Raw genomic sequence first — 17,058 nt, 5'->3', positions numbered from 1 at the left:
GGGCTAGAACCATGTTCAACTTGGAGCAGCTGGTGGAGTTGGAGAAAGTGTTTGCCACACAGCACAACCTGGTGGGGAAGAAGAGAGCCCAGCTGGCTGCCCGGCTCAACCTTACAGAGAACCAGGTCGGAGCAGGTGATGGGGGTGGGAAGGGTGTCCGGGCTACATGCACCCAGGGGCAGACACTGTTTTCTGGGTCTGGGGGTGGGAGGGACATGGGCCTTCCTCCTCTATGCCCGGCTACTGCGGGGCTGAGGGGGGGCGGGGGCGCAGGGGAGCAGGAGTGGGGAGACAGGCCTTAGCCATTGGCATCCTTCCTGTATGTTGAGGAAAATAATTCCATTTGAAATTACATTATGGGAGCCATACCAGTCAATCTGGATATTAATCTAGAACTTTATACCATGTCCATGCCAAATAATGAGCAGACAGTACATTTAAGTAGGTCTTCAGGGACTAGATATGAAATAGTATCCCCTTGGCCCCCAGATTACCCTCCAGCCATTGATTGAGCTCTGTTCCCCATGACAGGCAGCAAGCTTCCCCAGAACTTCCTCACTCACTGCCTTCCCGATACGTCTTTCTCAACCAAAGCGTCCACCAAAACTTCCCATGAGGGCCTCGAATGAGTTCCATGTTTCTGAACTCAATAGCTGCTTTCCTTTCTTCCTCTTAGCCCACTACCCAGCACCCCGCCACATGCACGGCCCCCTCCTTCCTCTCTGGAAGCACCTTTTGTGCTTGACCTGCAGGGCACCACATCCCCTGGAGTTTCCTCCCCGCTTCTGACTCCTTTGCAGACCACTGTTCTGTGACTGCCAATGTCTTGCCATCAGACCTTGTTTCCTCCCAGCTGAGTCAGCTGGGTAGATTAGAACACTGCCAATAGCCAACGAGTCCCAAATCTGTCTGGTCTTTCCTAACTTGTACAAGGTCTCCACCTAGGTGTCTCACGAGCAGGCATTTTCATGTCAGGAAGTCTAAACCTCAGATCTTGTTACTTTCTCCCTCCCAAATCCTTTTCTCCAAACAGACCCCACCCTCTACCCGGTTGCCCCCAAACCGACTCCTCTTTGATTTCTTTGTCTTCCTTCCCCCCACCCCTACTTCTCATCCATCAGCAAGCCTCTTCATGTACCTCCAAAACAGCTGCCATCTGTCCGTGACCCAGGTTCAGAGCACCCACCTCTCCTGCTCCGTCCCACCCACCTGTCTCTCCCGCTTCCACCCATTCTCCACACAGTAGCCTGGCACCAGCGTCCCAGGAAGTTCCAGGGCACCGGGTCACATCTCACTTCTGAAGTCTCAAAGTTGGCACTCCTCAGCTCAGCCTGCCTGGTGGTCGCCCCTCACCCCATCCCACTAGGGTTCCCCACTTTCCCTCTCAGCTTCGTTCTCTCTCTTGGATTTGGGCTGGCTACCCTCTCTCAGGAGGCGCCCTGGAGGCACCACGGAGCTGCTAACAGCAAGGCAGCAGTTCAAAACCACTGAGGGAGAAAGACCAGGCTTTCGGCTCCCAAAGACAGTTACAGTGTGGGAAGCCCACAGGGGCAGTTGGGCCCTGACCTGTAGGCTCTCGATGTGTTCTAATGGGCTCGATGCTGGAGCCGCAGGGTAACGTTTGGACTGACAGCTGGGAGGGAGGCTAGTGGGGGAAAGCTGAGGCTGCGCCCGTGAAGCCTCACAGGCCCGCAGTGAATGGGCTGGACATGACGGCAGTACAGAGGCTCTTCTTTCTGATCCCCAGGCCCTCCACTTCCTACAGGTTGTCTCCTGCCCTGCCCTTCTTTGTTCTCTCCTTCTGGATTGACCCCTCATCCTCCGAGCCCTGGCTTAAGTGCTGGTTCCTCAGGGGCCGGGTGGTCCTTCCATACCGTACCCCCTGGCCCCCCATGGCCATCTTTGCCAGCGTTTGTGTTCCTGTGTTGGCTCGTTTGAGATTGGTCCTCCTCTGGCCGACTGTGAGCTCCCCAGCTTTCTGGCACTCACCTCTCTCTTCCTCCCCTCGGGCCACGCCTGGCAAGCAGTTCTTACCAAGGGAATGGTGACTGGCATTGCAGGAAACTGTTTTCAGAGCAGTGCATCCTTTAGGAAAAAGAACAAGGGTTTGTCAGGCAGAGTGGTGGGCATAGCAGCTGGGGAGCAGCGGGAGGGAACTGCTGGTCACGTTCTGATCTGTGCCCACTGCCCCTGATTACAGGTGAGGGTCTGGTTCCAAAACCGCAGGGTGAAGTATCAGAAGCAGCAGAGGCTGAACCTGTCCACCCCGAGGCTGAACCTGTCCACCCCGGACGAGCCCTCGGCAGCCCTGCCACCGTCAAGGAGTGAAGATGCCACGTCAGGAGAGGACCAGGGAGAACTGGGCAGAGAGTCTGTGGAGTGTGCCTGAGCTGGTTCCCCCTAGAGGCATCCCCACTGGACCTCCCCATCCCACACATGTGGGTCTCCCCAAAGAGCCTCTCCACTCGCCAAGGGCCCAGGAGGCACCCCGCCATCAGGGGCCCCCATAGACTGAGAAGGCTAGAGTGACGCAGCTGGCAGAGGCGGGGATGTGGACTTTCTCCTCCGTGTCCTTGGCCGTGGTACGGACCTGCGTTCTTCTCTGTGTGGTGTGTGTGCTACGTGCCTCACAGGGCTGGAGCCATGCCTGTGACGTACTGAAGACGTGCCAGGCTTAGAGCTTATTGCACAGTAACTGTAGGGTCTTCACAGGCCTGCCTCTGCAACCAGCTGGCCCCATGGCTTGGGCTTTTCCTGGGCTGGCTGTGGGTTGGGGGCCTTCTGCAATCAGTGTTTGAGCAAAGCGCTTTCCTGACAAGAGCTGGTGGAGTCAAGAGCAGGGAGGAGCCAAAGACAAGTCACTTCACCACCTCTGTTTTGGAAGGCTTGTGTCGTGTTGTTTTTTAAATCTGTCATCACTCTTAGAAGTAGTTCAGCCCCTTCCAGCCCCCCCCACCCACCCCCACACACTGCCTTCTCAACCGAATCCAGCTACCTGCCTGCCTCTGCTCCCTCCCCATCTTTACCTAGAGTGGAGAAACGTTACTGTCTCTCCTAAGGCTAGCGTTGTATCATAAATTCTGCTGTATTTTCACAAAATGGTTAAGACCACACACCCATCCATACACAACCTTGACTCATTGCTCTCAGGCCTTCCAAGCAATTGTCTGGCTTGACCCACCCACCAGCTGGCGGGTCTGGCCTGGCTGCCTTGAGGCTGCCCTGCCACCCAGTGGTCAGAGGGGCACACTCCCCACATGCTCTCAAAGGGGTTCTGAGGCAGAGGAGCAGAGGCGGCCTTGGAAGTATCCTGTGCCCACTGTAGCCCCTGGTTGCAAACTTGAAGCGAGGCAGGCGTTCAGCTTCAAGGACGTCTCCCTGCCCATTGGGAGAACCTTCCTAAAGCTGGACTTGGTCGACTGTCTTCATTAAAAGAACCCACTTGCCTCTGCCTCTTGCGAAGGTCACTGGTTCAGCCAACCGTGAGTTACCTATCCAGCAATTGCTGAGCCCACCCAGCTCCCAAATCTCACGTGAGATCATCGTGGACGCTGACGCAGGCGCCTTCTCACGGAGCACAGAGCCAGAGGGAGATAAGCCACGCGGGCGAGTGGGCGTCAGGTGCTACCTGGGTTTGCAGCCTGGGTCCTGGGGTTCTGAATGAGAGCAGGCTTCAGGAGAGTGTGCACACTCAATTCTGCACTGCAGTTTCTGGATCCTGAGTCCCGGGGCATAGTGGTGACATGTTGGGGTGCCATATGCAAGGTCATCAGTTGGGAACCACCAGCTGCTCGGGGAGGAAAAGAGCTTTTTGCTCCCATAAGGAGTTAGTCTCAGAAATTGACAGTGCAGCGGTCCTCAACAGGTGGGTCGCGACCCCTTTGGAAGTGGAAAGACCCTTTCATGGGGGTCGACCGATTCATAACAGTGGCAAAATGACAGTGAAGTAGCAACGAAAATGATGTTATGGTTGGGAGGGTCCCCACCACACGAGGCACTGTGTTAGAGGGTCGCGGCATGAGGAGGGTTGGGGACCACTGCTGCAGTGGCTGCTCCACCAGGTCCTACAGGCTTGCTGAGTTGGCATCAACTGGGCGGCAATCCATTTATCATATTTTCAGATCTCTTGAAGTCCACCCTGGCCTGTCCACCCGCCCCCAGGCTGACGCGAGTCTGCCCTAGAATGGCCTACCCCACGACCAAGGAGTTCATAGGGCCAGGGAGCCCAGAGTGAACGTCAGGTTGGGAGTCCACGGGCTCCCACGGAGACCCATCAACAGAATACGCTCCCATACAAGTCACCGATCTAGGGGGACATGCGAAGACACCCCACCTGCACAGACAGAAAAGCACCTGGTCGGTGCACAAACTGACCTAGACGCTGACGGCCAAAAAGGCCTTAAATTCGGATTCGCTGGGGCACGCGCGCGGCCCGCCCCTCAGCCCCTGGCGCCAGGGGGCGGGGCCAGCAGGGGGCGGGGCTTCTCAGGGGGCGGCGGGGTCAAGGGTCAGGAGGCGGAGGCGCCGGCGCCCCCAAGATGGCGGCGTCCATGTGCGACGTGTTCTCTTTCTGCGTGGGCGTGGCGGGCCGGGCCCGGGTCGCCGTGGAAGTCCGCTTTGTGAGCAGCTCTAAGGTGAGGCCGAGGCCGGCCCGCCGGGGCGGGGGTGGGGCCCCCGGGGGAGCCCCGGATGCCCAGGTCCCGCTCGCGGCCTGCTGGCTCCTTGCGGGGCCCCGCGCGCTCGGGGCGCGCCCACGCGGTGGGGTGGGGGCCCGGAGTCCGCGCGCCCCTCGCCGCCGAACGCCCTGCGGGCAGCGGCCTCGCCCGGCTGCTCGCAGCGCGCCCGGGGACCGTGTGCGGGGCCTGTGGGAGCAGGGCCGGTGCGTGTGGCCGGGGACTCGGTGTCAGAAAGCTGGACGCCCAGGGGGACTGCTGAGGGGGGCGGCGAGGCCCCCCGGAACGGCTCTTGGGGTGGCCTGGAGCCGGCCCCGGGCCGGTGTTTGCCAGCGCGGTAGTGGCGTGAGCTTGCCCGTTTTGGTCGTGTTTTCAAAGTTCATTGTAGCAAGAGAGTAAACAATGCAGGGAAGAAAGGATTAAAAATTAATCTTACCACGCTGATTTTTTTCACTTCTACTTATTCAATGATATCCATTTAAGTTATATTGTTAGAAGCGGCTTTAAAAGACATGTTTTCGAACATGGAATCCAGGGCCCTGGCTGGCTAAGGGAAGTTTTTCTCTGTCTCTTCAGCATCTGCTTCCTGGTTCCTTGGGGACCTTTGTGTTTTTGCCATCTATTTTCATCTCTATTCACTCCCACACCCTGCACTAAGCTGGCTGTTTCAGTAACAGGACAAAGACATCCTATTCCCAAATGGGTTTATAGCTACAGGGATAGAGAATTAAATTCCAACCATTTTAATTGATTGTATTTGTCAGAGAGTGGCTGGATTGGATGTGTCTGTGGTCCTTGCTCAAGATGCCAGCCCTAGTCACTTGCTTCTTCCTGCACGCTGTCTTCAGACTTCCTGATCCAGTCACCCATCCCAACTTCCAATCTCCCACCTCCACCCCAGACCCCCCCTGGTGCTCCCGGTCGATTTCACTGGCCACATGTCACCTCAGCCTGCAGCGGGACAGTCTCTCAGGTCCTGGACTACTAGTAATTGGGTCATGGCAGACACCTTTATTTTCACTTAGCCTCCTGATACCCAATCTCCTGTCTTCTGGGCTCATCGCTTCAGCCGCTCCCTCTCAAACAGAACCCACTGCCCGGAAGTTCTGACCCTCTACTTGCCCAATGATCCTGCCCACCCCCACCCCCACACCTGCTGGCTCCATCTCTGCCTTCAACTGCTGCTGGAGAAAAGCACACATGCCAGCCGTGTCTTTTTCTCGAGTTTTTGCCTCTGTACTTTTCATCACATGGGATTTGTGATTTTGAAATCCCCCCCACCCCCCCAGTGCTGTTTTCCTCAGGTTACCATGTCAGTGTTTCTGTTCGGGCTTATTGGAGGTTTAGGTAACATCGGAATTACTTTGAAGGCTTGAGAGAGTCCAATGGGGATAATTCAGCCACTTGCTCTTTTGCGTCAATGGACAGCAACAGGAATGACTTTAAAATCATTTTATTGGGGGCTCATACAATTCTTATAACAATCCATACATACATCCATTGTGTCAAGCACATTTGTACATTTGATGCCCTCATCATTCTCAAAATGTTTTCTTTCTACTTGAGACCTTGATATCAGGTCCTCATTTTTCCCTCTCCCTCAAGAACCCTTGATAATTTATGAATTATTATTTTGTTATATCTTACACTGTCCGACGTCTCCCTTCACCCACTTTTCTGTTGTCCATCCCCCAGGGAGGAGGTTATATGTAGATCATTGTAATCGGTTCCCCTTTGTTACCCCATCGTTCCCTCCACCCTCCAGGTATCACCGCTCTCACCACTGGTCCTGAAGGGATCATCTGCCCTGGATTCCCTGTGTTTCTAGTTCCTATCTGTACCAGCGTACATCCTCTGATCTAGCCAGATTTGTAAGGTAGAATTGTGATCATGAGAGTGGGGTGGATGAAGCATTTAAGAACTAGAGGAAAGTTGTATGTTTCATCGTTAATACCCTGCACCCTGACTGGCTCCACTACTCCCCGTGACCCTTCTGTAAGGAGGTGTTCAGTTACCTACAGATGGGCTTTGGGTCTCCACTCTACATGCACCCTCATTGCAATATGATTTTTTGTTCTTTGATGCCTGATCCCTTCGACACCTCGTGGTCGCACAGGCTGGTGTGCTTCTTCCATGTGGGCTTTGTTGCTTCTGCGCTAGATGGCTGCTTGTTTACCTGCAAGCCTTTAAGACCCCAGATGCTATAACTTTTGATAGCCGGGCACCACTGCTGTCTTCACATTTGCTTATGCACCCATTGTCTTCACTGATCGTGTCAGAAAGGTGTGCGTTGTGGAATGCCAATTTAATAGAACAAAGTGTTCTTGCATTGAGGGAGTACTTGAGTGGAGGTTTAATGTCCTTCTGCTGCCTTAATACTAAACCTATAAATATATGCACGTAGATCTATTTCTCCACCATCCGATGTAAATATATTTACATATGTACATGTCTGTATTTAGACCTCTATAAATACCCTTTGCCTCCTAGTTCTTTCCTCTATTTACTTTTACTTTCCTCTTGTCCCACTATCATGCTCAGCCTTCATTTGGGTTTCAGTAATTTCTCTTGCTTACATTGCGCTTGCTGAATCCCTACCAGGCCTCTCACACCCTCCTTGCCACTGATTTTGGATCACTTGTTGCTCCCTTGTCCCTGGGTTGGTCGACAGGAATAACTTTTAACAATTTTCTGCGTGCTATTGCCAGAGTCAAAAAGCACCAACAACTCACTGCCCTCGAGTCAATGCCGACTCATCATGATACCGTAGGACAGGCCAGAACAGTGCCCGTGGGGTCCTGAGGCTGTAACTCTGTGCAGGAGTTGAAAGCCTCTTCTGTCTTGGAGCCTCTGGTGGTTTCAAACTGCTGACCTTGCCGTTAGCAGCCTAACTCGTAACCACTGTGGCACCGGGCTCTGCCATAGGGTCACTCTGGCTTGAAGCTGGCTAGATGGCACCTAACAACAGCAACGTGCCAGAGACACACTCATCAGAACACAAACCTGACCGGATATGGCTCCAGGAAGACCAAGTATACCCATGTCTTGGCCCAGCAGTTTTTCTTTTTTAAAAAAAAATTGTTTTATTAAGGGTTCATACAACTCATCACAATCCATACATACATCAATTATGTAAAGGACATTTGTACATTCATTTCCCTCATCATTCTCAAAACATTTGCTCTCCACCTAAACCCCTGGCATCAGCTCCTCATTTTTCCCCTCCCTCCCTGCTCGCCCCTCCCTCATGAACCCTTGGTAATTTATAAATTATTATTTTGTCATATCTTGCCCTGTCTGACGTCTCCCCTCACCCACTTTTCTGTTGTCCGTCCCCCAGGGAGGAGGTCACTTGTAGATCCTTGTAATCGGTTCCCCTTTCCAACCTACCCTTCCTCTACCCTTTCAGTATCGCCACTCACACCCCTGGTCCTGGAGGGATCTTCCGCCCTGGATTGGCCCAGAAGTTTTCTTTCTGCTCTGACTTTAACTGCTAGCCCCAAGGCCAGTGGCCCCGACTCACCAGCAGCTCTATTGGAGACAGAGGAGCATGCCTTCTCTCTGGAGGTGCAGCTCTGCCCTTGGACCCGAGTCCATGGCTCTGGTTTGGGTTGGGCCTGTTTGCCACTGCATCTCCTTTACTGCTGCTCCTCCATGGACTGCTGGGAATCCCAGACTGGTTCCTGGGCTTGAGCCCCGGGGCTCATGGGCCCACTGTCTGCACTTCCTGCTGTTCTGAGGTTGGCAGTGTCTGTCTGGTCGGAGTACCAGGGCTCGTGGAAAGCGGAGGCGTAGGGCAGCCACACTGCGACAGGACGTTCCGTGGGTGGTGTGTCAGTTGTCTTTGCTCCCTGTGTTATGGCCGCTCAGTGTTGGCAGGGCCACCACCCTTTTGTGCCAGTGCATGGTGGAGACGCCGCAGAGCCGGAAGCGCTGTCTGCTTGTGCACGTGTGTGCAATGTGGCGGCGTGGAGCTGTTTCCCCATCTTCCCTCCTTGCCTGATGGACATCATGCTCTGCGAGTGTTTCCCAGACGTGTGAATCCCCCGGGCAGCTTGTTGAAATGCAGATCCTGATGCAGCAGGCCTGTGGTGGAGCCCAAGATTCTGCATGTCTGACAGTCTCTGGGGTGATCCGGGGGCTACTGGGCCACGGACCTGGCTTTGGGTAGCAAGGAGCTGGAGCTCAGGGTCTGTTCACCATGCCAGATCGCTGCATCCTGGCCTGGCATTCGGACTGGCACTAAGATGAGCCCCTTCCTCTCAGTGAGCGCTGCAGGTACTCATTCGGCTGGCTGGGGAAGTAAAGCACAGGCTCCCGAGACTCGGGGTTCCTCTTGAGGGCCTGCGCTTCCTCCACAAGCCGGAGCGACAGCAGCACGGCCAGCAGCCTAGAGGAGAGCCAGCCTCTGGGGGGAGCCTTGAGCCTGCTCTTGAAGACCATCTTGTGCATGCTCTACTGTGAGCTGGCCGCCGCCCTGTCGCCTGCCAGCGTCAGCCCCTCCGCTCGGAAGGGACTAGCTGTGGGCCCCTCGGAAAGTAGGCCAGACGTGCGTTTCTAGAAGAGGCTGTTGTGGAGGGCGCCGAGTGGTCTCCGTGAGCACAGCGCGCTCTGCAGAGAGGGAGGCACACGAGGAAGAGGCTGGATGGTCCTCCCTTCTCTGCCTGCAGGGAAAGGGGCTGTTTGCCAAACAGCTGATCCGGAAGGGGGAGACGATCTTCGTAGAGCGGCCGCTGGTGGCTGCGCAGTTCCTCTGGAATGCACTGTATCGCTACCGAGGTGAGCACGCCCCCAGCGCACACTCCCTCCTCCTGTCCCTGAGAGACAAGCCTCTGTTCATTCAGGCCATTTGGGCATGTGAGCCTGGAGTAGCGTGTCCTTCCACTGTGCTCCCCTGGGGCGGGGGGCGGGGGGAGTGGCGTGCGGAGGGCAGTGGGACGGAGGGCAGGCACAACTCAGGAGTCTGGCCATGAAGTGTCACGGACTGGATGTCATGCTGCATGGACACATGCCAAAGCAGAGCCCTTGCCAGAGCCGGCCGAGGCAGGGTTCAGAGGGCCGTCAGATGCCTGGGCGCTGCTGACTGCAGACCGCTGCACGCTTAGCCTAAAGCCCATCCTTGGGAGGCGGGCGAAGCCCCCTGAAGCGGGAGTCAGACAGGAGGGGTAAGTGCTCCCAAGAGCAATGAGGTGACGTCCATTCATGCACCCTCTCCCCAAGCGTGCCCCTGAGCTCGCTGGGTGCCTGGCTAGACCTGACCTCAGCCTGCTCCACACCCACGTGGGCCTGTCTGACTCCTTGCCAGCCTGTGACCACTGCCTCCGGGCCCTGGAGAAGGCAGAGGAGAATGCCCAAAGGCTGACGGGGAAGCCAGGCCAGGTGCTGCCTTACCCAGAGCTATGCCCTGTGAAGAAGGACCTCCACCAGAACTGTCCCCACTGTCAGGTGAGCACCCTGCTGGGGAGGCCTTGGCTGAACGCCTGGGGAGGCAGGAGTGAGACTCACAACAGAGGGCGAGATGTTGAAACAGCTCAGCGATCGTTCCAGCCTTGTTCTCCCTGTTCCGGGGCTGCTGTCTGGGAAATGGGCATGGTGGGGATTTGCCCTCTTCCCTCCTGCCCCTGTGGGCCCTCTGCCTGGCAGGGGTTTTTCCTTCCCTTCCCTTGCTGAGCGGGCCTCTCCCCAGCACCCTGGCTGTGCTCATCTCATGCCTCTGGGTTGTTGGTTGAAGAAGTGCATCCATCAGAGGAGGTAACGCCCGGCACACCTCCCCTGGTGCTCACTCTCCCCGCCTACCAGGCGGTGTACTGCAGTGCAGAGTGTCGGCTGGCGGCCGCTGACCAGTACCATCGGGTCCTCTGCGCAGGGCCCTCCCAGGACGACCCCCTGCATCCACTCAATAAGCTGCAGGAGGCATGGAGGTAAGTAGCATCTCCCTCTCCTTTCCAGTCTCCCTCCCTGTCTGCTTCAGCCTTGCAGCTGTCTCAAAGGGACCACCCCAGCCCCTCGGATTGTCCCTCCATCCTCATATAAACCCAATCCTTGCTGTTCACCTGAGCGCCCAGCCCCGCCCTCCTCACCGTTGGACGTATTCCCACAGAAGGCATGAGTACCCCGCCCCTGAGGATGCACAGCCCTGCCCAAGTCACTGCCGTGGCTCGCTTTTGGGTTGCAGATGGATTGGCTTCTGGATTCTCAGTAGCTGGCAGACTGGGCCCTCCAGCCACTGGGGAGGAATTTCTAAGCTGCACTTTTCTCTCTTTCCCAGGAGTGTCCACTACCCCCCTGAGACTGCAAGCATCATGCTGATGGCCCGGATGGTGGCCACAGTGAAGCAGGTGAGCCCACCTGGCCTCTAGGGGAGCAGACTCAGTGGCTGTGAGCCCTTGGCCTCAGGCTCCTCCTCACCTCGAGGCCTGCCTCGGATGCATGGTTCTCCCTGGCTTCCCAAAGGAGGACTGCTTGCTCTGTAAAGCCTCAGGAGTACGCCATCTGTCAGTCAGGCATATGGGGACTTCTTAGGAAGTAGCAATGCATGCCTTGGATTTACAGGGCCACCTTTTCAAGACTGAGTCCTGCACATAACTCTCAAGAATGTGGCTCCTCGGCCTTAGTGTCCCAAGTGTGCTTGAATTGACTGGCTTGGCTCCATTTGGGGAGACAGTTGGACTGGGCAGGGGTCTGTCCGGGGCAGCGGTTCTCCATCTTCCTCATGCTGTGACCCTTTCATACAGTTCCTCTTGTGGTGACCCCAGCCATAACATTATGCTAGTTGCTACTTCATTACTGTCATTTTGCCACTGTTATGAATCAGGCGACCCCTGTGAAAGGGTCGTTCGACCCCCAGGTTGAGAACCGCTGGCCTGGGAGCTGTGCCTGGCTGTGGCCCTCTGGTGGCAGGGGCTTGAGTCTCACAGCCTGCCCCTCCACATGGGTGTGCCGCAGGCAAAGGATAAGGATCGTTGGATCAGGCTCTTCTCCCAGTTCTGTAACAAAACGGCCAATGAGGAGGAGGAGATCGTCCACAAACTCCTGGGGGACAAATTCAAGGTTGGTGAGCCCAACCCCCAGAACCTGGGCTCCCTTTGGTACCTGAGAAGGAGGGTGTGGGGTGTCCTTCACATGCAGTCCCATCCCAGCCACAAGAAAAGTTAGAGCTTGGGTAAAACAACCCGTGTCCCTGTTACTGTCTAGCTTCATGGCCTGAAGTGGCCCTGAGATTTGGGGGTTGGGAGATTGAGTGGTGACACATGAACACAGGCCTGGGTGTCCCATCCTGAAAGTGCTCACACCTTGCTATGGGAAGCTGATGTTGTGATTGCCCCAGCTCAGGGCAGCTCCCTGCGTGTCCGAGCAGTGTCACCGTTTGTCTTCCCAGGGAATCGGGTACAATGGGAAAGCGAGCATTTAGGTCCCACCACCCGCTAGAAGCAGTCAGAAACGGAATCTTAACCGCCAACTTTTTGAACACCCATTTCCAGTCAAAGAATGACTTGCTCAGGACCCCCAGCTTCTAGGCGAGATGGGCCTGAGGGTGGACTCAGGGTGTGTGGTCAGGTCTGGAAGGCCTGGAGCTTGGAAGTAAGGACTGGCCCCAGCCTGCGAGTTGGAGTGCTGGGGAATAGGGACGGTTTGAGGTGTTTGCCACACCATGGGAGAGCAGGCTAGCCGGCTGCCGAAGCTGCAGAGAGCCTCTGTGGACTTCCTCCAGGAGCCTAGGCGGTGCCCTCCCGTCCCGTGCGGTGCTGCGATCCGCAAGGTCAGCAGTTTGAAACCACCGGACGAGGCTTTTATTCCCATAGAGTTCCAGTCTTAGAGCCTCGGGGCAGTTCTACCCCGTCCTATAGGGTCACTGTGTGTCAAAATCCACTCGATGGCAGTGAGTTAGGGTGTTGTTTTGTATGTGGGGCTTTCCTCTGGCCTCAGGGAAAGCTCGGCTTGCAGAGTGGGCCCCTGTCCTCCCACCCTGCCTTCTGGGCCCTGCTGGGTGCCAATGGGGCATTTCTTCTCGACCAGGGGCAGCTGGAACTTCTGCGGCGGCTCTTCACAGACGCCCTCTATGAGGACGCGCTCAGCCAGGTGAGTGGAGTCGGCCAGTGGGGTGGGGCCGCTCACTGAAGACCTCCTGAGCAGAGAGGGACTTAGGAAAGGAACCAAGTGGCCGTGACCTGAGCAGTGGACCCCTCTCTCCCTGATAGTGGTTCACTCCTGATGGATTCCGGTCTCTCTTCGCTCTTGTTGGGACCAACGGCCAAGGCATCGGGACCAGGTGAGGAGGGAGAGAATAGAATGTTCTAGGGCTACTGGACTTAGGTGGGGGGGGTGGACTGAGAAAGGTAGCCACGGATCCTTTAAAGTGAGCAGAACAGGGAGCGGTTCCCTGGCTAGAATACTATGCTGGACACAGAGGGTCAGAACAATGAGGCATCTGGAGCTCTTCTTCAGGGCCCGGCTCTGCCCACTTTGAGAATTTGCATATCCACCTGAGCTAATGCTTCAGAAGCCACGTTATAACAAGCGCGCAGGTGTTCCCTGTGTACATTTATGAGTCACTGGGGGAGCATGGAACGATGCAGGTTGATTCCACCTTCTGGGGCAGAACTGCAAAATGTCAAAAGGGACAGACCTGGGGTTTGGGTGGGAAACCCCTCTACCAGGGCTCCACCAGCCTGGTGATGGAGAGCCCCCTCCCCCTCCTTAACCATGGCTGCCTGGGCCCCTAGCTCCCTGAGCCAGTGGGTCCACGCCTGTGACGCTCTGGAGCTGAAGCCTCGGGACCGCGAGCAGCTGGACACCTTCACCGACCAGCTGTACAAGGACATCGAGGCAGGTCAGTGAGCTGGGCCCCGCAGCCTGTCCCCCTACATTTGTGTGCTTGTGGGGTACCTCAGAACTTCCCAGGGTTCGGGGACAGGAAACCGCCTGAGGGCCACGTAGAGGCTCAGTGTGGGGCAAGAGTGTTGGTCCAAGAGGGTGATACTTACAGAAAAGCAAAGACTGTCTCAGGAGGGCGGCTGTGGGTGGCCCAGCCAGTCCCTGTCCCGTCAGCCTGTGTCAAAGAAGGCCTGTACTTTCCTGTCTTTCCAGCAACTGGCGAGTTTCTTAACTGTGAAGGATCCGGCCTCTTCGTGCTTCAGAGCTGCTGTGAGTCGTGGCATTGAGAAGGGGCTCCGTGGGCATTTCTGCCGTGGCCGGCTGGCCCTGGAGGCACACTTGCTGAGAATCCTTCAGGGCAGCTGGGTGGAGGCTGCAGCCGGGTCAGGTCTGCGCTCCCTTGAGCATTTCCCTGGGCCCGTGTGCCATCCGTTTTCTTCTCTTTTTTAAAAAAAATCATTTTACTGGGGGTTCGTACAATTCTTCTCAAAATCCATCCATCCATGCATTGTGTCAAGCACATTTGGTGCCAGCCGTTTTCATTCGTGTAAATGAGCATGCAGCCTACATTCATCAGCAACCCCTTCTAGTGGTCGCGGGCCCGTGCCAAGAAAGCACTGACTCGGGAAGGGGAGCACAGGCTGGCACTGCCTGGGAGCCTTGTCAGGGGATGCTGGGGGAAGCAGGAGACCCTCAGCACCTGATGGGAGAGGAGGGCTGGGCTCACACCTGACTTTCCCAAACCACCTCCTGCCGAGGTTGGCAGTGCGATGTCACCTGCCTGTACTGGGCTCTCGGAGAGCCAGTCTTTGCTGTTAGCACACATTCAGTGGCAGACCGAACGAAGTGGTCTGCTGGGGGTCTTGGTGGTCGTTTAGCACCCTGGCCTTTATTTTGGGGACAAACTCAGAATGAGGTTGGCTGTGAGGCAGCATGCAGGGTGGTGGGAGCAGTGACCCCGTCTGCGGCCTTCAGCATAGAGCACTGGGTGGCGCACCAGAGGCTGAGGGCAGGGTCCAGTGCTTGCCTATTATCAGCTGGTCAGTGCTCACCACCACCTGCTCCTCTCACCGACCAGGCAACCACAGCTGCGTTCCCAACGCGGAGACCTCCTTCCCAGAAAACAACTTCCTTCTGCATGTCACTGCGCTGGAGGACATTAAGCCAGGAGAGGTGAGGGGCCAGGAGCCCTGGAGGGCATGCAGTGGGCCTCCTAAGTTCTCACCAGGGATGAGGAGCAGCAGTGGCTAGAGGCCCCTAAGTTTCAGGCTACTGGGTTGGCTCCACCCACTCTCCTCCTCTACCCCACCCCACGAGCTGGACGCGGATCCTCTTGCTCATGGGTTGTGCTCCTACCCCACACCTCCCAAAACAACTCCAGAATGTGTCTCAGAGCAGGATTGGAAGGGCAGCTGTGCGGGCCCAGGATGTTGTCGTTAGCCACCTCCTGGTCAGCAAATGGAATCTCCAAGAAGTACAAGGAGATGACTCCTGGCAGCATGGATCAGGAGGTCCTGGCTGTTGGCATAGAGCCAGGTGGCATTACCTTGAGATGACCCCTAACCCCAGTCTCAGAGCCTGACCAGTGTCAGGCTTTATGGCTTGAGACCAACCACAGCCCCCATTGTCTCAGACACTGATGCTGTGGCCTACCTGCAGAAGACTGGGGGTGAGGCCTGGCATCTTAAGAATTGGAGATGGGGTGGGGGGTGTAGTTGGGGAAGCACTTAGCCCATCTAATATGGGGGCCCTTCCCCCTCTCCTCGGCAGGAAATCTGCATCAGCTACTTAGACTGCTGTCAGAGGGAGCGCAGCCGCCACAGCCGCCACAAGATCCTCAGGTGTCGGCTGGGGGCCTGGTGGGCAGCGGGGCTCTGGGGCTCTCTGTCCCCGAAGCTCCCTGACTCTATGCCTCCCAATGGTCCTGCTGCAGGGAGAACTATCTGTTTGTCTGCTCCTGCCCTAAATGCCTGGCAGAGGCTGATGAGCCCAATGTGACCTCAGAGGAGGAGGAGGACGACGAGGAGGAGGAAGGAGAACCAGAAGGTGCAGAGCTGGGTGACGAGATGACCGACGTGTGATGCTGGCCTGCCCAGAGGGGCCTAGCCCAGACCCTGCTGGAAAAGGGGGCCCTTCCTCCAGAGAAGAGGCTTGGAAGAAAGTTGTCCCCCACCCCCATCCCCATTGCCTGCTTCCCCTGCCTGCCCCCATTTTCTCTGTCTCTGCCAGAGGGTAGGACAGAGGCTGGGCCCTGGACCTCCGTCCCCACTAGACCTCACGCCCTGAACCCCACTGCTGAGCTGGCACAGGCTCTGTGTTGTCACCGAGCCTCCCCCGAGGTGCTCCGCCCAGGCAAGAGGGGCTGAAACACCGACCAGTATTTCTGCCGCCGGCTGTTGGCCGACTCTTACCCACCCACCAAAGCGTGTCCCCCTTAGCGTTCTGTTGTATTTTGATTGTCTCCGAAAGTGACTCTGCCTTGAGAGCTCCAAGGTGCAGTGCTACTCTGCACGAATCAACAGGACAGCAATGAGCCACGGCCAGGGGCAAATCCGAGGAGAGCTGATTTCATTGAAGCCCCTCCCTCCGCGGGGGAGGACTTAGCCCTCCAGAGCTGGGGCTCCCTGGGGAGGGGAGGGGAGGGACACTGGATCAGGGTGATTTCTTCCCTCCTCATGCCCTCCCATGCGGCCCAGGCGCTCCACCTCATGCCTCAGCCCTATGGGGCATAGAGGAGGCCTGGCCTTCCTCAGACAGGCACATTGCAAACCCCTGCAGCACGGCTGAGGCCTTGTGCTCCTTAATTTAGGATGTTCTAGAGTCTTCTATGAGTCAGTGAGGGGCTCTCCTGGCCACAGTCTCTAGGGTGTCCAAGAAAGAAGACATTCCAGAAACCTGGAAGAGGGAGGCTGGAGACTAGAGGAGCCCCACGGCCCTCTATCAGGCAGCATTCGTGTGGCGCTCTGGTTGGCTGCCACGTAAATTCCAACCCAGCGCATCCAATTCCCTCTGCCTCCCTTCCCTGAGGGCCCGGTCAGGTCCTGCCAAGGACTCATGGGAGGGCAGGCGCCCACCACAGGTCATTCTGTGAGTCATGGAGCCCGCTGGACTGTGCTTGCTGTCCTTGCACTTGCTGGATTCTTAATCCTCCTGCACAGCAGCCAGCACCCCGCCTGCCCGCCCGTCTCAATAAAATGTGAGTGGTGACAGGCCTCAGCTGGAATGCTTAGAGGGTGGGGTGACAGGCTACCCAGGGTCCCCAGCAGTCACTGGGTGGTGACAGCCAGCCAGGCAGTGGTGTGAGATGGAGCCTCAGCTTCTTAATGTGCCCTCCTCTCTGGTCCCAGCCCCTTTCTGCCATAAAGCCCTAAGCGAGAGTCTTCTGAAACGCACCCAGTCCAGGCTGCAGGGTGAGGCTTCTCCCTCAGAGGCTGTTAAGCAGGACGCCCTGGAGGTGAGAGACCCGCATTCTGGGCCCTGGGCCTCGTGGACTCCTCCCTGGCCTGATTCC

General features: G+C 56.8%; 1 protein-coding gene across 1 annotated transcript; it reads left to right on the top strand.

The window, feature by feature from the left end:
- The first annotated feature begins 4,501 nt into the window (after nt 1-4,501).
- SMYD5 (SMYD family member 5) lies at nt 4,502-16,777 on the top strand. Its single transcript, XM_075556948.1, has 13 exons — nt 4,502-4,634; nt 9,344-9,452; nt 9,979-10,118; nt 10,473-10,594; nt 10,942-11,011; nt 11,619-11,723; nt 12,690-12,752; nt 12,872-12,942; nt 13,397-13,503; nt 13,761-13,817; nt 14,626-14,720; nt 15,318-15,388; nt 15,481-16,777. Exons 1-13 carry the CDS (start codon nt 4,539-4,541, stop codon nt 15,626-15,628), a joined length of 1,254 nt encoding a protein of 417 aa, XP_075413063.1. The 5' UTR covers nt 4,502-4,538; the 3' UTR covers nt 15,629-16,777.
- The last annotated feature ends 281 nt before the right edge of the window (nt 16,778-17,058 follow it).

The sequence above is a fragment of the Tenrec ecaudatus genome, chromosome 8 (genome assembly GCF_050624435.1).
Source record: "Tenrec ecaudatus isolate mTenEca1 chromosome 8, mTenEca1.hap1, whole genome shotgun sequence".
Taxonomy (NCBI): Eukaryota; Metazoa; Chordata; class Mammalia; order Afrosoricida; family Tenrecidae; genus Tenrec; species Tenrec ecaudatus.
The sequence above is the reverse complement of the archived record's forward strand: the minus strand, read 5'-3'. Positions and strand labels throughout refer to the sequence as shown.

Bases quoted from the DNA above. Each gene is read 5' to 3' on its own strand.
- SMYD5 (XM_075556948.1), top strand. From the start codon at position 4,539: ATGGCGGCGTCCATGTGCGACGTGTTCTCTTTCTGCGTGGGCGTGGCG. The intron at 10,119-10,472 runs GTGAGCACCCTG...CCCGCCTACCAG, and splicing joins AGAACTGTCCCCACTGTCAG to GCGGTGTACTGCAGTGCAGA. The intron at 11,724-12,689 runs GTTGGTGAGCCC...CTTCTCGACCAG, and splicing joins TCCTGGGGGACAAATTCAAG to GGGCAGCTGGAACTTCTGCG.